The sequence below is a fragment of the Panthera pardus genome, unplaced genomic scaffold (assembly GCF_024362965.1).
Source record: "Panthera pardus isolate Hobbes unplaced genomic scaffold, ASM2436296v1 HiC_scaffold_16, whole genome shotgun sequence".
NCBI classification, from domain to species: domain Eukaryota; kingdom Metazoa; phylum Chordata; class Mammalia; order Carnivora; family Felidae; genus Panthera; species Panthera pardus.
In genome coordinates, this window is record NW_026526721.1 from 31,986,691 (window position 1) to 32,011,054 (window position 24,364).

At 34.8% G+C, this 24,364-nt stretch overlaps 1 protein-coding gene across 10 annotated transcripts in view; it reads right to left on the reverse strand.

Annotated features, from left to right (window-relative positions):
* Nucleotides 1–24,364, reverse strand: part of ROBO1 (roundabout guidance receptor 1) — a 1,122,944-nt gene that overhangs the window by 318,584 nt on the left and 779,996 nt on the right. For all 10 annotated transcript variants that reach the window (XM_053903216.1, XM_053903212.1, XM_053903215.1 and 7 more), the window contains one exon: nucleotides 10,099–10,425. In XM_053903216.1, coding sequence (XP_053759191.1) covers nucleotides 10,099–10,425 — 327 coding nt within the window. The remainder of the gene's footprint in view (nucleotides 1–10,098; nucleotides 10,426–24,364) is intronic.

Sequence of the window (24,364 nt, forward strand, 5' to 3'; positions counted from 1 at the left end):
AACAAGGTTACGACCTGTCATACACTTTCATTTTAGAACTAAGGGAAGTCACCTGAGTAAGCTATGACAAGTGCCGAGTTATGTGATCAAAATGCTCTCGGTGTCCTTCTCCATCAAACACAGACTCCTAATCCATTTTCTGGTGTCTGACAGAGATAAGAATCTGATAAAATGGTAACTTAATGTGACTCAATCTAGATAAAGTACAGTATCCTGTGGTAAAGAGATATAGGGTGATAGAGATTGAGAAAGAGTATAAATCCTTAGGGGGAAGGGATGTCCTTTCCCATTTTGTTTGAAGTATCTGGCTTTTCTTCTAAGTTTTACTCCATTATTTACTGGATAAGATTTAAAATGTCCCCATTCAGGCATACTAAATAACTTGGTCATAAACTTTTATTCCTCTTGACAAGTGTAAAATGTCACAGGCACTATTAAAACTTCAATTTAGACCTTAGGTTAAATATGACTTAAAATGTTACTAAAGCTACAATTTCCACTCTGGAAATACTAAGAGACTGAGATTAAAACAGTTTTATTATACTTAGAAACCTAAATTAAACAACAGATATAATTTATCAAAAATTAGGCCCCACTTAATGACTATCTTCAAACATATGAGCCGCTACATTAAAAAAAATGGCTTTTCTGTTATCAGCATGTAAAATGAAAGAGATTTCTACCGAATAGGATTTAAGTAAATTAAAGTAATAACTTTGTGTTAACATATGCTGATGCATGTAAGGGGTACTGATGATGGAGGCTAGATAATCTTTAGCTCTGAACCTCTTTTAATACAACAAATGATCTTTAGACAATTTAAAAGTCAGAGGAACAGATTAAATGACTTCCAAATGACCCTTCCAGCATCATTCTATTCTTATTAATAAATTCCAGTTTTTCCATAGTTTTAATTCTAGAAAATGTGAAGTATAAAAATTATATACACACATGGCATTTCACTTTTGGATTAAGTAAATACAACCTTCCTTTGAACTTGCTTCAAAACACCTAAGATACAAGTTCATGCATTACTTTTCTTGGTAAACAATGTTATGGATACAGATAAAGCTTTGAGTGTCCTATTCTCTGCTTAATATCCCACTGTCTGTAATTATTCGTACATAGCCAACAATTTTCTTTTCCTTCTGCATCCAAGCAAATGTATTTTTCTACTGTTCCAAGTTTAATCCTTACCATAACCACACCCCCACCCCAGCCCCCAGCACATTCTCTCTACCTTTCTTCTGCTTACCTCTCTCTCTTTCCCCTTGTCTGTCTCATTCCCTATCCTCCTACTTACTCTCCCCTCTTCCTTCTCCCCTGCTCTGTCTCCTGGAGTCTCCCCTCCTGTTATTCTGGATGTGTTTCCCTCAGTGTACTTCCTGTGCTTTTCTTTCTGTGTGTTTCCTTCTCTCTAATTCTGCCCCTGACTTGCTAGTCTCCTATACATCCTTTTCCACTCTCCCCTGCCCTCTCTCCTGGTTCAGAAATTCAGTGTAATTCACCAAAAATCATGTTCTACCTGCTTCTCTTAAAAAAAAAAAAAAAAAAAAAAAAAAAAAAAAAACACTGGATTTACATTCCAAAAGGTTTTTTGTTGTTGTTGTTGTTTTGGTTCTAGGGGATGAACAGGGGTCTACAAACTCTAGCACAATGTAGAAGAGTGCTTCTCAAATTTGAATTTGCAAAAGCCACATTGTAATACTGTTAAAATACAGGGTCTGATTCAGTTGGTATGCAATGGGGCCCATCATTCATCACCTCTAACTTGCTTCCAGGTAATGCCAATGCTGCTGGTTCCTAACCACATTATGACTGGAAGCCTCTAGTTGCTGCCTGGAGCAGACCCAATCCTTCCATATTTGCTTCTCCCACATAGCTAGACACAACATTACTGTCTATATGGGTTTTTTCCCTTTCTTTCCTTCCTTCCTTCTTTCTTTCTTTCTTTTCTTTCTTTCTTTCTCTTTCTTTTGAGTTTATTTATTTATTTTGAGAGAGACAGCATGAGAGCAGGGGAGGGGCAGAGAGAGAGGGAGAGAGAACCCTAAGCAGGTTCAGCATTCTGTGTCTCCCTCTCTCTCTGACCCTCCCCCGTTCATGCTCTGTCTCTCTCTGTCTCAAAAATAAATAAACGTTAAAAAAAAAAATTTAAAAAAAAAAGGGGGGCGCCTGGGTGGCTCAGTTGGTTAAGCAGCCGACTTCGGCTCAGGTCATGATCTCGCGGTCCGTGAGTTCGAGCCCCGCGTCAGGTCTGTGCTGACAGCTCAGAGCCTGGAGCCTGCTTCAGATTCTTTGTCTCCCTCTCTCTGACCCTCCCCCGTTCATGCTCTGTCTCTCTCTGTCTCAAAAATAAATAAACGTTAAAAAAAAATTTTTTTAAAAAAAGAAAAAACACCATTTTTTGGATAAACTATATTTTGGTATTCTTCACATATTTATTTAATTTCTGTTTAAAAACATTTTTAATGCCCACTTTGGGTAACAAAGAAACAGAGAACTTTTATGCCCCCCGAAACATGCAATAATAATTTATTCTAGCCGGACATAAAAAAATCTTAATTGATAATTAATGACAGTTTAAGATAACTTATATTGTATTAATTAAAATTAAGCATACTAAAAAGGTTTAGGTATGTTTTGTTAAATTTGTCACTAGTTTTAAAATGCATACAAATGATTCTCAAGTTGGTCTGTGTATGTGAGAAAGACTTCTAGCATTTAAGTCTTCAGTAAATTAAGATGATTAAAAGGAGGAATGATATGATAACATTGGAGAGGTAACCAGATCTAGCTTGTTCTTTTAATATTTTTTACAGACAGAACTCTTGATAGGAGGAGACACTGCCAAGAATTTCTCATAAATAACTAAATACTGAATTGATTTTCTGGGAGCCTCAAGGGGCTTTTATATCTAAGTATCAACTAGTGTTGAAAAAATCATCTTAGTACTTTTCAGCACGTATGAACGCAATCAAGTTTTTGAGAAAATAAAAGGAGTGGCTCATGAGACTGGTAACGGTATATGTAACCCCTAACCCCATGATTACTGGATTGAATCTTGTCCAGGATGATGTATCTAGGAATATTCAGCAGAAGAAAGCTCTCTGGTCAGATCCAACCTAGAGAGCTAACTTTTCCAATTAGTCTTTATTACACAGATACGCGTTCCAACATATCCAATGCCTTTTTTGGCTACCTAAGACTGAATATTAGTAAATAGGGAATAGTTTTCCCCAGAGAATATACAGGGACCTTGGGATATCTAAAAGGATACCTCCCCAACGTTCACCAGTAGTTAACTGTCAGTAATGATATTACAAGAACATGTATGTATTTTTTAAAGTGTTCTGTAATAAAAAATGAAACACAAGTTTCCAAAGTTTTGTAAAAATGATCTCTGTAAGCTTATTACTTCTGACGGTAATTTTCATTTGACGGTTCATGGAGGTGGAGATCTCAGCATGGGACTGGTGTCCTTGCACAGAGTAAAGAGACCAGAGCTTTCTCTCTACCATGTGAGAAACTGAGAAAAGAATTCTCACCAGAACACGACCATGCTGGCCCCGGATCTCCACCTCCCAGCCTCCAGAATTGTGAGAAACAAATGTGTGTTGCACAAGCCACTCAGTACGTGGCGTTCTTGTTATAGCAGCACAAGCTTAGACAGGCAACAACAAAAGAATATATTCTGATCGATAGTAAACACTCAAGTCTTTAAGTAAACATAAAAATGTCACAGAATTTAGCGATACTGCCTCTTTATTTAACTGAATAAATATATACATTAGGAAATACATGAATGTTATCCCAACTGTAAAAGTTATAAAAGTGAATTTTTTCATTTGTCGCTGCAACAAAAATGATTTTAGTCAACACTATTGCATGTCCTGCATTAGCACTGAGGATTCAAAGGTAAGGGTCAATTTCTCATACCATGGATTTCAACTCAAGGTGGAATTTAATATATTCAACACATTTCATACTCAACCAGAAATTAATTTAAGACAATTTAATTCCTGAAGCATTGTACTTACATTTTAGTATGTTAACACACATTTTTATTTTATTTTATTTATTTTATTTTATTTTATTTATTTTATTTTATTTTATTTGAGAGAGAGTGTGTGAGCAAGGAAGAAGGGGAGAGGGAGTGAGAGTGAGAGTGAGAGTGAGAGTGAGAGTGAGAGAGAGAGAGAGAGAGAGAGAGAGAGAGAGAATTCTAAGCAGGCTCCATTCCTAAGCACAGAGCCTGATGCGAGGCTCAATCCCATGATCCTGGTATCAAGACCTGAGCCAAAACAGAGAGTCAGGCACTCAACCAACTGAGCCACCAAGGTGCCCCAACACATATGTCATTAAATTTAAAATGAAGTGAGTCCATTTTTCAGAAGCATCCAGATCCCCTTTATATAAAAAGAATCTAGGTAACTGACAATAATGAGGTAAAGAGAAAAAAGGTAATGAAAATAATAGCACCAACAATTACATTTACGATTCATAATTTATGGTTTCTAATTATGTGACAGTCCCTGTGCTATACTTTATATGCATAATTTCATTTAATCATGAATCAATTCTGGAACAAAGAATCAGTTCATTTCAGAATATAAGTGGACCAGAAAGTAAAAGATTACAAACTCATGAAACTAAATGACTCTTTAACATTCTTTCTTTGAATAATAAAAACAAAAATAAGATATAAAAAAGGTTTTAGAATGTGGTGAAACACCTGAAAATGGCAAGTTAAAAAAATAAAACAAATTAAGTAGAGGAAACAAAGATTTTTTTTTTACGTTTTTATTTATTGATTTTGAAAGAGAGAGTGCACGGGGAGGAGAAGTGAGAGGGGGAGAGACTCCTGAGTAGGCCCCTCCCTGTCAGCATGGAGCCCAATGTGGGGCTCAAACCCACGAAACCGAGATCATGACCTGAGACGAAATCAGGAGTCAGACAGTTAACTGACTGAGCCACCCAGGCGCCCCAATTAAAGATGCAATATACAGCAAATTCAGCTTCAAAGATAAAAGTCTATCAGGGAACAATGTGTGTGTGTGTGTGTGTGTGTGTGTGTGTGTGTGTGTATAAATTGTATAAATAATTCTAGTGTTTGACCATAATAGAGGTCATATTGTGTGTGTGTGCACACACACTCAATCAATCAATATTTTAAAATATAATGGCATATTCTACTTCTACCTGCTCATCTGAACCATTTCACCTCTAGGAGTAATCCTTCCATCTTCCAAGGTCCAGAGTTTGGGAATACATTCTATTGTACCTAGGTAAACACATGACTACTTAGCATGCATGGTCAATTCAGTTGTCATTTTACCAAAAGGAGGAAAATTGGAGAAGTCAAAATCTAAATCATTTTAAGCAGTACCATTTAATAATAACAAAAACAAAAGATGATGATATATTGAAAGTCATGGGAAAATATTACCTCAAGATATAAACATTCACCTCAAAGTAATTACTATTAAAATGTACCCCAGTTAATAAAATCTGGGAAGACTTAATCTTTGATTAATTGGACAAAATGATTTTTTTTTCAGGAAAGATAGTTCCCTGGTTTTGCTGCTAAGACAGCGAGCAGATGTCTGCCTGGTCTGAAGGGAATTTCTTTTCCTCAAGAGAAAACAGCTTAAATAGGAAACAAATAGCCATATGCTGGCTGTGCACTGCTTGGCAGATGACGTAGAGGGCCACGTTCTACGATGGAAAGCATGAGGGTCAAGGTTCAAATTAATTTTCCTTAAAATTCAATGCAATTACCCAAGATCAAATTACTTATGAAATATAAGTTGTGTCTAAGAATTGGGCTATCAATTTGTGCCAGGCATACAATGGAGTTCTAAATTTAGTGAGTGATAATGGTGGGTATTGAAGAATGGGCCCATAAAATATTTTCCTAAACAGTTAGTAGACTCTTGAATGGAGCTAATACAAGGCAAGCAAGAAAATACTGCTTGCAAGCCCCTTTTAGAAAGCCTCGTTTGAAACTGAATTTGATAAAGTTTTCAGAAATCTTACAAACAGCAAGCATCAATATCTCCTAAATTTTCCAACTTAATGTCTCCATCATGATATATCATTCTTGGTTTGCAAAGAAATGTAAGAATTAAAAACTAAATTAAAAAAAATACAACTGTGGATAAAAAATTTTCTTGTCCAGAGATAAACTTCCAAAAGTTTCAGGAAACTTTAGGTGTAAGGACCATTATACATTTCTTACCATTCGAATTTTTAGAATATATAATTGTGTGAGGTGACTTTTTAATTGCATTGAAAGTGATTTTTCAAGGACAAGAAAGGAATACAGCTTTTACTACATGGCAAGGACAGGCACCAAAAGTCTGGCCACTGCTTTTCACTGGGTCTAACCAGATTACAATTGGCTTTTAAATTAAGAAAATAAAAATAAACAATCCTATTAAATAATGACTGCAATCCTTTTGGGGCATTATGTAAATGTCAATAAATATTAAAAACACAAAAGACAGAATTGTTATCTTTTCTTTACAGAAATGAAGATTTTTAAATGGCATTCAATATCTTTTTTTTTTTCAAAGTTTGAGAGATTGACAATTGTTAGGAACCAAGAAATCCAGTTGTTGTTACAGCTGTAAAACTTGGTTTAAAGGCAAATGAAACACAAAAAATAAATGTTTTTAAAAGCATTACCAACAACTGTGCTGTGAAACCTGTGTTGCCCCATAGACACTTTTGTTAATGTTATTACTTTGGGCTACAGGATCACTAAGAAATTAGATGCAATCTTTGCCTTCCTGTGTCTTTGTCTTTCGGAACAATAAGAATAGTTATTGAACTTCTGGTACCAAAACTAAGAAAATAAAAAAAAAAAAGTAATAATATTCTCCAAGAAAATATAAAACCAAAGTAAAACTGTACCTTACAGATTTAACCTACAAGCAATATGACCTATGGTTCCCCAGACCTCCCCTCCTCCAACCAACCCCCTACCCCTACACAACCTGGTTTATGTAACATACAAAAACCTACCTTCCATTGTAGGATGCAAACATATTTTAGAATGGTGAATTAGCAGTAACCATTGCCTAAAATAAATAACTGAAATATATGTGAACTAAGTTACTACATATCTATTTGTAGTGCACTAAAGCCTGAGTTTACAAAATAAGTTTCCAAATTTTTTAAAGACACAAAATCTATTTTAACTCAGAGCACTTAATTTTTCCCCATGTAACTTATGTAACCAAATAATACAATTTATCCAAGTAAAAACATGCTTTTAATTAATGCAATTAAACAAGTATAAAAACTGTTGATAGCAAACACTACTCAAACTTTTTTCAGGGTTTAGAATATTTATTATCACTAATAAAAATCTTTGCTATCAAACTGTCTTTATTAATATCCAAATATATTTGCTAAATATACACTATCTATACATTCTGGCTTTATACATACATGAATTGTTACTGAGTATGATCTTAAAGCATTGTTTAAAGTACTTTAAATTTTCTTCAGTAAATTATAATATTCTTTTTTCTCTGGAGCTTGAAACATTTTGGTATATCACACTAAAATTTGTGACTTATGCATTCAGGGACTATGTATTTGAATATTTTACTGGTAAAAGTTATATAATGATCTTATATCTGGTTTCACTTCCATGACGGTATATTTGTTGACTAAGACTGGAAGAGTATTTCCCAGAATGGACTCACAAATTAATGGAACGTCTTGCTTAGAAAAAAAGAATTTAACTGGAAACTAATAATGTCTTTTAAAATAGCTACACAAAAGCCAGATTAGAAAAACACAGCTCTCTAAACTCCAGTGCTTTAAGGGTATCTTGATCATCTGAAGTAAAACTAAAGGAGTTTTGAAAAAAAAAAAAAAAAAGATCTAAAGGCGGCTGGGTGACTCAGTTGGTTAAGTGTTGGAATTCAGCTCAGGTCATGATCTCACGGTTCATGAGTTCGAGCCCTGAATTGTGCTCTGTGCTGACAGCTCAGACCCTGGATCCTGCTTCAGATTCTGTGTCTCCCTCTCTCTGCCCCTACCTGTTGACTTTCTCTCTCTCTCTCAAAAATAAATAAACATTAAAAACAATAATTTAAAAAAAAAAGAAAGAAAGGCAAGATCTAGAAGGTAAGCATTTAGACATTCTATTTAAGTGTAACCTTTTCTAAAAATTCTGGCAATAATCAGAATTTAAGTAGAGTAAGAAATAACACAGAAACACAAGATGATCTTTTATATGTCTATTGGTATACACTTCATTTATAAGGAATTATAATTTCAGGGAATAAACAATGACTCTGTTTTTCCCTCCAGTCTCCAGTTTCTTAACTACCAAGAATAAGAGTTGGCCTAGGTCATCTACATCATTTTTCGGGATTCTCTAAATTTGTTTTCAAATGTTAACTTAATTTTATCTCCACAGGGAATAAGCATTCTAAATATAAACATGTCAAAAGCTAGAAAAGGTATTAATATCATAACCTCAAAGATGACTTTATCAAAATATATACATCCTTTTATAAAAACATTTAAACTTCTTTCGCCTGTGCTACATTTAAAGTTGGGATAAAGAAAAAGAGAAAAAGAAAAAAAAAAAGAAAACAAAATAACCTGCTACTATGATTACAACTTTTATACTTCTCATTGATGTAGTTCTAAGATTTTCACTGGGAATCAAGGCAATAAGAGAACGTACATAAGTTTATGATGAAGTAAATGTGAACAGAGAAATATAAACTTGAGTTTCAAGTAAATGTTTTAAAAATGTGAATGGTTAGTGCTGACATAGTCTTCAATGGTTATTTGCATTTTTAGCTAATTAAATTTTTTGCTCATATTAGACATCTTTGGCATTGTCTCATTGTAAGTACTACATAGTTCTGAGTGTGATCAACTCATCTAAATTCTTGGGAGCTGATTCCACATTAATAATCTGATTAAGTTGTAAAATCTGTTTCAAAATTCTTTATATAACTGTGTAATTATCTGTGAATCTATATATTCAAGCTCTAGTTGAATAATGGAGATAATGTCAGAGATTATGAAACTGATTATATAATTAAAATTCTGAACATAAATTATATCAAAACATCAATCATCTTGAAAAATATTATATATAAATTTACATATAGTTATGTATTCAGGTTCACCTGTAATTTTATGTAGTTAAAGTGAATTAGAGATCTAAATTTCATCTGTCTTTCCAGCCAATCCCTATGTAATTCATATATATATATATATATGCATATATATGTGTATATATATTTATATATGTGTGTGTATATACATGTATATATATATATATGTATATATATATATACACACATGCATACACAGAATGATTCTTTCAAGGAAATGAAACCCTCTGCCTACCTCTTAAATGTTTCTTGAAAATAAGAGAAGCCCAATTTGTATTCAAACATATTACACACTTAGACTCTAGATATACAACAACTTAATCATTAGTCAACAGATCCTTCTTGAGGTCATTGCAAATGAGCTACATTTGGTATTTATGCATATAAACTAAACCATTAACTACCTAAGGATGACATACACGGGTTTTCCTCCCACAGTGCACTACAACAGCCAAGATAATAAAGAATGAGGCACATACATACATTTCTCTAGCTATAGTTTACCAGAAGTATAATATATTTCTAAGAATTAGAAACAGTTTAAAACCTTATCTATACCACCAGTTGAAAGTATTTCTCCAAATGAAGACAAGTGAAAAATACCCCATGCTATTCTTTTTAGAGAAACATACGAATATTCGATATATTTAAAAGCAACAAAGGAGAAGAACTAAATCGATTTCAGTGAAAATGTTCAACAGAAAGCTGCTCCAAATTAAAAGTAAAATGGTTCAACAACTATGGGCAAATCCCAATTTAGCTTTGAATAACCAGTTACAATGAAAACTATGAAAAAATTAAATAGGTAGAGGATCGTATTCAAATAGAAAGCTAAAAATTTTCCTCAGGTAAAGCCTGGGATACAGATTTGACTTTTTATTACCATTCTCCAGGCAAATAATCCCAATGTACCATTCCCGCTGTAAAAGCCCGTTTTACTTACTAGCCACCTCCAGCGATGCATTATGGCTCACGGCCTCTCCGAGGTAATTCCTTGCTACACAGACGTAGACCCCCTCATCAGGCCTGCTTTTTCGTCCATGTACTATACGTAAGAAAAATAAAGATCCACTTGGCAGCAACATTCGGTGTGATCGAGGGTCATCTTTGTCCGTCTCCACTCTCTCCCCCCCTTTGTACCATTCGATAGTGGGTGTGGGGCGGCCTTCAGCTTTACAGTTCAAAGTTGCAGGTTCTCCTTTCGACACAATTAGGTCCGAAGGGTGTTCAACAATGCGAGGTGGAAAATCTTCCTGACGAAGACGGGAGCCTGCAGAAGAAATGATGAAATATCTTCATATTACCACTTGGAAACAGTTACGGAACTTAGTTCAAAAGCCTAGGCTTGGGGCGCCTGGGTGGCTCAGTCGGTTGAGTGCCCGACTTCGGCTCAGGTCATGATCTCACAGTTCCTGAGTTCGAGCCCGGCGTCGGGCTCTGAGCTGACAGCTCAGAGCCTGGAGCCTGTTTCGGATTCTGCGTCTCCCTCTCTCTCTGCCCCTTCCCCGCTCATGCTCTGTCTCTCTCTGTCTTCAAAAATGAATAAACATTAAAAAAAAAATTATAAAAAAATAAAAGCCTAGGCTTAAGCACTACTATGTAAACAGGGGATACTACTGACTACGTAAACAGGGGATAATACTGACTACCCTGCCATCCCTATTTACTAATTAATCCTTCTGTTGTCCACCTTAAGCACATCTTCCAATTCTTGAATCCTGTTGGCCCTCCACTTAGAAAGTGCTCTTGCTTAAATTTTGCCTGGACAAATTCTGTCTGCTCTTCAAATCCCTTGACCACAAATGCTTTCAGAACCCATCATCCTGTCTGTACAGACCACATTCTGTGCCTGTTTTCTGCAGAGGAATGTGTGAGAGAATTGTAGAGCATTACAAATAATTGTATGGATTCTGAGAATCTCCTTTGTAACTAACATCAATCAACACTTTAAAAAACTATTCAGTACACTAGTGAAATTCATATTCAAATACATGCTGAAACTGCTCTCTATATAGATTTTTATATCTTCCTAAATAATAGAAGTATGCATGTATGTACACTTTCCCAGAATTTGAATGAATTTCATTAGGTACCAATAATTATATGTTAATATTTAATATACTTCAAAGATGAAATGTTATATAACTGAGTTTAAATAATTAAATTTAACATAAAATGAAAAAGGACCTTGGGTGAGGGCCTACATTCTGTACCTTATGGATTACTTAATAAGTGAAGTCCTGAGTGTACATATCATTTAAATATTTCCTGTGTCTGTACTTTATTTTTTCCCAGTGAGATTATAACTTTTGAAACAGGGATAAAGATTCATATTTTTTAATATTCCTACCATATTGCTGCCACGGAAAGATTTAATATGTAAATTTCTTAAAGATTTCTCAAATGCAACAGCCCAAGGCTTAATTTAATTGAGCCCCAAACCTTGATCTTATCTAGTCATCCAATCTCAATGAATAATGCAAAGTAGAAACCAGGCTTCCTTGACGCCTCCCTTTCTTTCCCCTATTTCTTAAATCCATCTATTCCTCTCTGTCTCCACAGCCAGATCAACCCAGATCAAACCCAGATCAAACTACTATCAATTCCCACCAGGATTTAGGAAAGCTCTTAAATAGCTTCACTTCAGTGTAGCCAGATGAAGGCTTTGAAATGCAAATACAATCTGGGTTCTCCCCTACTTCAGGGGCTCTTAAAATAAACTCACTGCTCTTAAGATAAAGTCTTTAACAAGATCTACAAGAGTGTGCTCATTCCCCTATCTGGCTCTCCAGACTCTTCCTGTTCCTCTTCTTTCTCTGCTTTTCTCCACCTTGTGTTACTTTACAAACACATTGTGATTTCTTCTGCCACAGGCCTACACCTGCCACAGGGTCTGTGTTGGAAATGATCTTACCCTAGTTAATATCCACTTTCCTTTCAAATCTCTGTCCTCCCTGATCTTACCACAAAAATTAAATGACCCTTTTATAAACCTAAACACCACTATATAGTTAAGGTTGGTAAGAATGATCAGAATTACAATTTGAATTTTTTTGTTTGATGCTTTGAATACCATCTTTTCCATTAGTCTATAAGATCTATGGGTCTGATTTTGCTCATGGTTGCTTCTCTTACACCTGGCAGAGTGCTGAGCACACCATAGGTACTCAATAAATATGTGTTGAATAAATGAAAAATGAATGAAGGGCTGATGGAGAAGACCTATTTGAATGGAATGATCTGAGGCTTAATAATCATGTATTCTGTGAAGAGACATTAAAGATTTTATTTTTTAAATTGTAACCATATCCATACTATTCAATCTTTCGTAGACTCTGCACGGGCTGATGTACATCTCTAATTTGTAATTACTACAATTAACATTATTTTCTCAATGAAATGAACAAATGAATGATGAAATTAAAAGAGCATTTGCTTATATCAATCCGGAAATAACAAAAAGTATCATCTGAAATACTGAGTAATAGTTTTACAGTCTGAAATATTGAGAAACAGCTTTAGTTCAATGCATGGTATACAACATACCATAAATTCTTTAAATGAAACCGGGTTCTAAAGGAGGAAGATATAAACCAGCAACATGGGGAAAAAATAACTTGGAAACTCATATCCTCTCACAAAGGCTATACTGAAGTCAAATGAAATTTAAGTTAGATTTTAGATTACTCAATTGCAAATGCTAGAAAATTTCAGAAAATAAAACATTATAATATATTACCAGCCTTGACTTTGACTGTAATTATGAAGGGTGGATGCAAATGAGAATCAACTACTGGGGTAATATATATTTAATTAATAGAGCATATCTTTATTTTAAATTCTGAAAGTTCATTTCAGATAGGAAATAGAGATGCATAATTTGCTATGAAAAAACAAAGAGGGGACACTTAGAACTGCCTGAGCAAGGAAGAGAAGGCATCCTGACACATAAAATTTGAGATGAGTCTTGAAGAGTAAGTCAAGAATAAAAGAAAGGAGATGATTTCACCCAGAGGCACAGCTACAAAAAAATATGATACACTTGTGGGACCTTCAGGGAGTCTGTATGGCCTAAGTATAAGGTGCATGTCAGAGATTAGCAAGTATGTGCCTGAAGAAGTAGTCAGAAGCAATAATGTGGTGGGCTTTGTGTATCAAGCCAAAGTTCTGGAATCTACCTGAAGGCAACAAAACATTTAATTATTTTAGGCACAGTCAAGTTTGTTTTTTTTTTCTAATTTTTTTTTAAATTTTTTAACGTTTATTTATTTTTGAGAGACAGAGAGAGACAGAGCATGAGCAGGGGAGTAACAGAGAGAGAAGGAGACACAGAATCTGAAGCAGGCTCCAGGCTCTGAACCGTAAGCACAGAGCCCTATGTGGGGCTTGAACTCACAGACCACGAGATCATGACCCGAACTGAAGTCCGACGCTTAACCGACTGAGCCACCCAGGCGCCCCGAAGTTTGTTTTTAAAGAGCTCACTACTGGTACTATGAAACTGGACTACAGCAGGCTAAATTAGGAGGTCATTGGTCAGGAAATTTTGTTCTCTTCAAACAATTAAATTCTGAAAACTTGGACTTTGACAGAGCAGAAAACAGAAGAAAGAATCTAGAGATAGTTACAAAATCAACAGCGCCTGATCATTGGCAATAAGGGATAAAACAGAATTGAACAATGCACAGGAAGGAGAGGAAGCACAAGGTAGAGAGATTCCAAGTTTGTGATCAGAGCAGTGGATGAAGGGCAATCCCAATGAAGGTGGGGAATAAAACAGTGAAATCTGGTGAGAGGAAGGACAGAGGAGCCTGGAGTATTTCTTGAATATCCAAATGGAGATGACAAGGTGGCAAGTGAATATCCAAGTTGGACCTCAGAAAAGAATCTCAGCTTGAGCCATAGATGAGAGTCAATCTGGAGACTGAAACCATGGGAAAGAATAAAACTGTCTAGGGACAGTGTACTGAGGAATTAACAGCCAATTACAGAACCTGGAGATTACCCAGACTCCACTGAAGTACAGTGGAGCTCAAGACTCTCTGTGTCCGTAACCTGCAGTCCCGTATAGCTGGGCCACGGCTAGTGTGACTTCTGGGAATGGAGAACACAGGCCTCAGCTTTCCCCGGAATGTTAGCACAGCAGTTTTCAGTAAAAGAGTTTTAGCAATAAAATGGCTTCTGTATTACTAAAGGCTAAATTTTCAAAAATGTTTCTTGGAATCCACTTTCCCCAGATTGTTAATATGTATTGCTCAAAAAAAAAAAAAAAAAAAGACCTGCAGCTCTCAGGGTCTTTAGTCTTGCTCAAGCACATTATGATGCATACAAAGAAAGGTATTCATTCTATGCAGCACTTCTCAAAATTATTTGGCCGTCAAACCCTTCAGTTTTCTTTTTTCAGGATATCCTACTGAATTTTTTTCTAAGGAACACATGTCCAAAGAAAATATACTCTGTTAGCATATAATAATATGAAGAAAGAATGATTAGGGTTAGAAAAAAAAAGGTACTTAAATACAGAGTTGATACCTTTGAAGATCATAACAAAAAACATAGAAATCCCACATTCCTCATAATGTATAACTTTCAGAAAAGGAACTTTCCAATTCCCGAGTGATATTTATAATGAGTAACTGGTTAACCTCCACAATAAAAATTATAAATGGCCATCATTTCATCACCAGAAAAACTATAATAAATTATTCTTTATTATCAAGTCTAAGGAGAAAGGAAAGGAAAGAAAATGAAAACTAGCATTTATTATCCATCATCTCCTCCATCACATCTTTATGAGGTGGGCGTTGTATATCTGGTGTCCATATGGGGGAAGTGAGACTCTCAGCTGTCATTCAGCTGGAAGGTGGCAGTGCTGGGATTCAATCTTAGTCAAACTCTACACCCTTGCTCTTCCCAACTATTCCATAAATACTGCTAGGATTAATTAGCTAAAATCCACAGAGAAACATGTTTGGTCTGTTCTGGATTCCAACACCGGAAGTGTTCTTTTTGAACGCTTATTTTTGAAAACGTGCATGATAAAAACAAGAAGTAGTCACACGTGGTGGCATCTACTGTTCTCTCCCTATGCACACAGAGAACACCTAACTGTAAACCACATGATTGCATATTCCTTTTACTCAGGAAAGATTTTGATGATGAACAAATGGAAGTATAAAGCTTTTCTTCTATTGCATCATCTTCTCTAAATAGGAGGTTGAATTTTGGAGTAAATATCCTTATACTGTCAGTTGTTAATACCTCAGTTCCTATACAACTCTTTGCACAATGAAAATTCAGTATCACTGGGGCATCCGGCTGGCTCAGGTAGTGGAGCATACAACTCTTGATCTCCGGGTTGTGAGTTCAAGCCCCACGCTGGGTGTAGAGGTCACATTAAAAAAAAAACAAAGATCTTTAAAAAATTCAGTATTACTGGTTCTCTAATTTTTCCTACCACCATACTTTGAGGGAAAAGCCTCTCATCTTCTATCAATAATTGACTCATTTTTGTAAAGGGAAACTTTGAGAGAGTTATGCCAAGATCAAATACAGAAGTCTACATGTGACTCTCAGAAGAACGTAGGTTAGTCTTCCTCCCTAGAAGAGGTGTTCACCTCCACTGTGTCACAAAGCCTCTCTCTCTAATATTCTTGGTTCATTATTCATAAAAAGACTTCTCTCTGAGTTCCTGTAAGCCACCTGACAACCACCACTCTAGTTAACGTTAATTTGTTGTTATTTCGGTTTGCTTGTTTTATGTTATAAGATATAAGGTTTCTATTACACTCAGTAAAACCAACTTCCTATTTTCAGCCAAACTTTTCACAGGAAACAGAAAAGTAACATAGAAGAGACGGTAAAAGAAGAAAGGGACTGGCGGAGTGAGGCTTTAACAAGGAACAAGGATGATAATGTCAGCTGCCCTCGGCAAGAATCCTGGTAGAACCTTGGGAATAGAACACAGTTGACTTTAGGCAAGGCCAACATCGGAGAAAAGGGCAAGGCAGAATTCCTTCAACAACTGCCCAGTTGGAAGATAAAATATAAACACGAGTGACTGAAATATCTAAATATTTACACAACCGCAGCTGGAAAAAGATAGACACATTAGTGCTAAGTATTTCAAGGAAATATATCAAAGTCACATGAGATTTATGATGAGGAAACCAAACTCCTACTTGGATGTAAACTGTTCCCCCCTTTAAAACATTACTTCTATAGGAACCTCAAGCAAGAAACTATTTAAAAGACAGATCTTGGTAATATTCTGTTGAGATATGCAAAACACACACATATGTAATTTTATTCTTTTTTCATATATATGTTTCTACTCTTTTTTCCTAGCATGGCAATAACATTTGTCTCAGGGTTTTGTTTATGTTTTCAAGTCTGTTTCTTCTTAGTAGATTGAATGAAACAGTATTTATTTTATTAACACAGTCTTATTTTGATCTGAATTTCTCTTTCATATTCTTTGGTAGGTTAAAACTAGAAACCATTAAATGATTAAAATATCCACTTGTATCATATATCCTATGAAAACATCTTACAGCACAGAAATGCTTGTAAAATTACTAAAAGCACAAGAGTAACGAGTTCAGTAATTCGCTGACAGATGCACAATGAATATTAACAGACAATTGGTGACATCTGTCCTAGGTGGGGGTGGGGATTTAGATCTGCCTTGACAACAAACCTGTATTTGTAAAAGAACACCTATATTCTTAAAAGAGCCTTCGCCTCTTAACCTTTTTGTTCAAGCTCCATTTACATTTTAAGGAGCATACAGCCTCCAATTATTAACATAAATCTTATCGTGGGCACCAATCCTGTAATTTTCCTGTCAGAATTTCATCCTACAAGGAGATATTTGTTAAAAATAAGAAGACAGCATCCATTAATTACTCACTGTGTAGCGAGTAGACTACTGACTCATACACATTTCCCAAATACTCACTCATCATTGGAATAAATATAAAAACAGACCATATCACAGAAAAAAAAAAAAACAACCAAAAAACAAAAAACATAGTTTCACCTGGAACTATATGGAGGAAAGAAACATAAGGGAAACAGAATGCACTAAAACAACTACATGATTAATAAATCATGCATTTTCTTTAGGTACTTTGTTTCATATTAATTTCCTATGATTGTAATTCTCCCTAAATAATCCCCCAAATCAGCTGAGTGTCATTGATAGTATCTGTTATCACCTAAAATGATTACCAAAATTGCCCAAAATGGAATTCTAGAAGTGAATCCCTGGTGTTTTTGTAATATTCCTACAGAATCTAATATTATATGGCTGTGTCCCAAGAGAAATGAAAAAGACTGACAGTAGAATAAGTTAAATTTAAAAAAAACAATATCGTTTGCTCTCCCCCTGCTCCAATTTTTAATAATATGGAGTGTAAGTAGAATAAACTTTTCTGTCAGGGGACCCAAATACAGCAGAAGCTACTAAGGCATTAGCTGCAGAAATGACCTCAACTCACTCAAATCAGGCAGGATTTCTCCCTGAGCTGTCACTAAACGGATTGTAGGGTTGAAGTCAGTTAGCTGGGTTCATGCTTCCTATTCACCCTTGTAGTAAAATTTCCAATTAATATACAAACAGGAGAATTCTACCTTCTTCAAATAAAAATATTTGCATATGCTAAAGTCTAAATTTTCTCACCTATTCATTGGTTTACCTATATATTAAGCATATATTGTATTAGGAATTGCTCTAAGCATTGGCAACACAAAGAAATATGAGATATAACCCTTGACCTTGGGATGCCCTGGTGGCTCAGTCATTTGAGCCTCCGACTTCAGCTCAGGTCATAATCTCATGGTCTCTGAATTGTATCTCCACCCTGGCTCTGAGCTGAGGGTGCAGAGCCTGCTTGGGAGTCTCTCTCTCCCCTTCTTGCTCTCTGCCCCTCCCCGACTTGTGTTCTCTCTCTCTCTCTCTCTCTCTCTCTCTCTCTCTCTCAAAATAAATAAACTTAAAAATATATATATATATTGACCTTAACAGCCTGAAATTCACCAGGAAGAAATAGCCTAGGTGAGGGGAAAACAAAAACAAAAAATGAAAAAATAAACTAATGTAGCACTTGTAGGGAAAGTTTCTTCAATCTAGAGAATGGACTCAGTGCCTGGATTCAAACCCAAACTCTTTTACTTCTTAGCTGTGTAAACTCAGATAAATTGCTTAACCTCTCTGAATGTTAGTCTCTTCATCTGTAAAATGAGTATAAAAATATCTCTGTTTTTTAGGGTAGCATAATCCCTAATGCCTTAAATATTACATTGACCCTTGATTGTGACCATTAATGTAGTATTAGAAATTGGCATAAACACCAATGTTTACTTTTATGATTCTCCTCTTCATCCTCTCCTGGAATTATATTAGGATTTCTACTATTTTATAGAGAAAACAGTTACTTTTTTTTTCTAAATTTGTGAGAAAAGTTACAAACTAAGCAAGTCTCTAGTTTGGGTTCAGAACTCAAGATTCTTTCCCATTTACACATTTCTTGGCAAGATCTGGCACAATTCCAGCAAAACATCTATCAAAAGAGACGAAAAACAAAACTAGAGCATTTAGCCCACCCAACTTACTGTTGAACTAACAATCATCAGAATTCGAGTCTGTCTAAAGCTGTCTATAATAACGTGCCCATGTTCCTTATGGAAAATACCCCATACAGATCCACTGAGATCATGACCTGAGCCAAAGTCAAAAGCTTAACCAACTGAGTCACCCAGGTGCCCCAAGAAAACTTTTTATAGATATACAAGGTATCAAAATTCACAAATAAACCTTTATTTACTAATACCTACCATAACGAACCAAAATAGGCCTAAAAATATAATAGCTTATTTCAGCTGTTAGAACCATCTTTTCACAGACTAGAAATTCTGAACAATATTTTAAACTGTGAAAAACAGTATTTGGGTGGTCCTGTGAATGTTTTTTATTGCTGGGAAACATAGTTCATCATAATATTAGAGTTTCAACATATTAGGACGGATTACACAAATTGTAATCATTAATCTACATTTCACATTTTTATATATATTATGGAAATTGCAGATGGTTATAAATTTAAGCCAACTATAACCTCAATATAAAGAACATGAGCAGACTTTCTTATTGAAATTACAACTCAAAAATACTCATACTGTATGAAAGAAACCTTGCTTACCAAACTCCCTCTGTCCTGAATTTAAATTTCCATGGGAAAAATTTCTATCCTGAAATTCACTTGATTTTTGTGTTTAAGATCATATTTTTAAGTCACAAATTGAAAGTATGTAGGGGTGCCTGGGTGGCTCAGACAGTTAAGCATCAGACTCTTGATTTCAGCTCAGGTCATGATCTCAGGGTCATGAGATTGAGCCCTATGTCGGGCTCCATGCTGACTATAGAGCCTGCTTGGGATTCTCTCTCTCTCTCTCTCTCTCTCTCTCTCTCTCTCTTTCTGCCTGCCCCTGCTCCCTCACTCTCTCAAAATAAATAATTTTTTTTAAAGAACATTCTATGTGACTAGGGTTATGATTTACATATATTTTAAAAAGTACGTAAAAACAAATAGGGATATAATACGATCCATTAACCATATGAAGTTTTTCTAAGTTATTATGTAAAGTAGTACTTATCCATTCCTTCTCTAATGACTTGCATTAGACATTTATAGAATCTGTACATTATAGATATTAATTTACTGACTCAATAACCTAAAATCAATTAAAGTACTAAAAATAAGGCTTGCAACTTTACTTCTTAAATTAGGTAGTCATATTTAAGTTATATTTTGAGAACCCTTGAATCTAGGTGAATTAATGTTGTCAAAATGGAGTATACAATTGTAATTTTATGGATAATTACCTAAAGAGAATTACACTTTAGGAAAACAAATACTTAAAACAGCCTTTTAAAGGATTACTGAGAAATCCCTATAGGAATGCAGTCAACTTCACTTATTTTTAAAGTCAGTCAGTACTTCTGACACGTACAAGAATTTCTAAAGAAATTTATTTACGCATTAGCAAACTGTCATTTTCACCTCCCCTGTATCTACCCTATTTCTCTCTCATTGTATCTTGGATTTAGATCTTATATATTCTACAGAGCACCCCAATAATAGACACTGAGAGACTGATTCTCTCACTTGACCTACAAAATCTGGGGACTTAGAGTGTATTCCAGATGTTAACTTAAAATATACTCCCTAATCTTCATTCTCTAACAGAATAAGTAAATAACTTATGAGTCGAAAACAAAGCTATTGTGTGATTGATCTAATGGAAAAAGTACCTTACATGAAATATCAACATATACAACTTTTGATGCAAAAAGAAATCTCCCCAAAAAATCTCCTAACTCTAAAACCATCTTTTTTTTCTCTCTCTCTCTCTCTCTGATTTCAGATCTGTTGTTCTGTTTCTTTTCTTCTGAAAGTAAGTTTGGCTTTTTTTCTTTTCTTTTTCCTTTTGGAATAGGGTCACTTTTTTCTAAGGTATTTTTTTTCTTTAAGTTTTATGATGTGTATATGCATTTATCATTCTGTATGTTAATACACCTTTTTAAAAGATGTTTATTTATTTACTTATTTATTTTTAAACATTTTAAAGTTTATTGAGAGAAAGAGAAAGCAAACATTGTCCTTCTAAAATACTACTTCAAAATTATAATTATTTAAGGTATAAAATTGGAAAATGAGTCAAATGTCTGATTTTTCTTTCATGTCACATTCTTAGTCATATCACCTTTTAAAATATGCTTATTTGTGCCTTCAGTTTGGTTCACAGTGATCAAAACTTCCTGAAATACTGATGTCTAGTGAAATGCCCTATTTTTATTTTGGATTATATTCCTTAAGGGATGTTAAACTAAAAAATATCTTTAAACATTTGTTAATTCTGTTCAAAGAAAAGCATTTTTTTTAAATTTTTAATGTTTACTTATTTTTAAGAGAGAGAGAGAGAGAGAGAGACAAAGCATGAGCAAGGGAAGGGCAGAGAGAGAAGGAGACACAGAATCCAAAGCAGGCTCTAGGCTCTAAACAGTCAGCACAGAGCCCGACACGGGGCTCAAACTCACAAACTGTGAGATCATAGCCTGAGCTGGAGTCAGACACTTAACTGACTGAGCTACCCAGGCGCTCCAGAAAAGCTTCAAATTTTAATTCTTATTTATCCATTAGCCCAACAACTTAATGTTTAAACATATAATTTACAAGCATAAATAATTCTAAAGATTGATTTATTAGATAATCAGATATATAGCATCATTTTAGGACCAAGTCCCAAGAACTTTCTAATAGATATCCTCAGTGTGAAAACAGTAATCTCTTTCTCTGAACACAATTTCCCAGGAAAAGTACATGGAAAAATCCATGTATTTTTAGTTTATTGATGAAGACAAAATTAGTAAGGTGAAATTAGCTCATTCATTTTAAATACAGAAATCCTCTTAGGTTGACCAACTCAACCCAGTTTAACCGTGACCTTCTCAAATTTAGTAATAAAAATCTCCTTCCATCATTTCCAGGGGCCATTGGACACCCCCTCTCCTTAAAAAGATTAAAAAAGATTAAAAAAAAAAACAACAACATCCTATCACAAATATCCATCATGGTAACTAGTACCAAAATTACTGATCAAATGAAATAAAAAGTATATTCAAATTGTCCTAAGATACAATTTTTTAAGACATTTCTGTCCTAAGACAGAAAATGTATTACATCTTATGTAAACATCATGGACAGAAAAAGAAGAGTCAGCTCTTGGTCAACTTATTAGACAAATAAGAAAAATGTTGGCTGTGAGACAAAGCGAATGAAGGAAAGAAACTGCCACATTATTGTCAGATTTGATGCTTTTTAATACAAAAATGTAACAGTCTACCCAATGTGGAAATACAGACAGAAATCCAATGCAAAGAGGAAACCTACAGTAATTTCTCTACTTGTTTGCTTTCTTTACCTGGTTTAATTCTAAAACCATGAGAATGATGACTGGTAAATGGCAGAGGTCCAGAAGAAAATCATCCAAAATGATACACAGAAGTAAAATTATTTCAATTCCACAAGTGCTTATTGAGCAATTACTCTGTACTTGGCTCTAAAGTTTGTATATGGAAGCCAAGAACTAACAGCACATACAGAGATTTTAAGAAGAACAAAGAGAAAGAGGCACCTGGCAGACTCAGTTGGTGGAATGTGGGACTCTTGATCCCAGGGTTGTGAGTTCGAGTCCCATGTTGGGTACAGAGTTTACTTAAAAATAAAATCTCTAAAAAATAATTAAAAAGAAAAGTATTCTTTCTTTGTGTGTGTGTGTGTGTGTATATATATATATATATATATATATATATATATACACACAAAGAAAGAATATATATATATATATATATATATGTATATATACACACACATATATAGATACACACACACACACACACACACACACACACATAAGGAACAACATGAAATTAGTCACCAAACTGTATTACAGATGTGCTACAAGTCTTATAAATTCATCCATGTGATCAACTAGTGATACATAACATCTAAAGACCTCCCAAGGGTACCATGTAAAGCAACAGATTTGTGTCAATATACTAGTTGATGTTTAATAAACAGAAAGCACAGTGTTTCAATAAAGGTAAAGTTATAGGTGATCTTGTTACCCATGGACTTGAAGTGATTATGATGTATCAATGTACGTTCGTCGGTTGTAACAAATGTACTACTCTGGTGGAAAATGTATTTGTGGAGGCAGGGAGTATATGGGGCATCTCTAACTCTGTACCTTCCCTTCAATCTGGCTGTGAACTCAAAACTGTTCATATATATGTATACACACACACACACACACACACACACACACACACACACAACAAAGCCTTAAACCTAAACATGAGTGTAATGTTCTTGAAAAGAAATATCTGCAAATATCTGCAAATGCAAATACATATATATACACATATCTATATACATATCTATATAGAGATAGGCACATATAAATTCAAAACGATTACTTTGACTTGTATGAATGAAATGAGATTATAAGAGGAGAGAAGTACAGGAATAAATAATAATAAAGAAAATACTCAAGGAACCAGGTATTTTTACTGACTTTTCCCTTCATAAACTTTTCTCTTGGCAAAGTGTAAGCAGACTATTATTTCTAATGTTTTGTTTTTGCTTCACTGTAACCATTGCAACAGGCTGTATGTTCACGTGCAGAGCTGAAGGGGAGCTTCTGCCAGCTTCTAGAGTTTTCATTTCACTTCATAATAGCTTTAATCCATAACACACAAAACACCATCTTGACTGCAAGCCCCTTCTTTGAGTTCTTACCGTTCTACACATACAAAGCCATACTTTTGTGGTCTTAGAGATTAAAGATGTTCATCTCTCTTTGCAAACCTGATACCCAAGAAAATGCAAAAATCCTACAGAACTACAAGAGTCGTGGATTTTGCACATGAAAAAGGTTTTTTTAAAAGAAAAAGATGAATCGAAATGTTTATGGAGCAAGGGATGCATAGGAGATGGTTCAAAGTGACACTGCCACCTTGTATAACTTCCAGAATCCTTACACGGTTTGACTTTCTTCTATATGGTTACTTAGTTATGCTGGTGTGTTTATTAGAAAAAAAAAAACACAATACTTTCTCAAAAAGTCTCAGAAGGACACAACTAATATTTTCATAATTATCTCATTAATCTTGAATGTCAGAAGAGAATAGCTAAGACATATTCATATTCCAACCATTAGCTGTATTAAAATGGAATAAAAAATGTTCCGACATGGGTCCTATTAGGATCCATAATTTATAGATGAGGAACCTGAGGCACAAAAATTAAGTAGTTAGCCCAAAACTTAACAGGTACTAACCGATAAAGATTCAGATCCATGGGAGTAGGGATCCTACTCCCTAATTTGGACATGTGACCAGTAAACTATGCGACCAGTATACTATGTATAAAACAGTACAACTGTTTAAGAATTTACCTTGTATAAGAATAAACATCATAAACCCAAAGGTTTTGTTTTGTTCTGTTTCGTTTAACTCTCAAATTCATATAAGAAAAACTAAGAAAAGGAAACACTTTGGTTCCAAATGGAAGTTGGGAGAAGAGAATGGAGTGGATTCATATCAGAATATTCTGGCTTTTCTCCTAAGCCCATAAATTTCTACC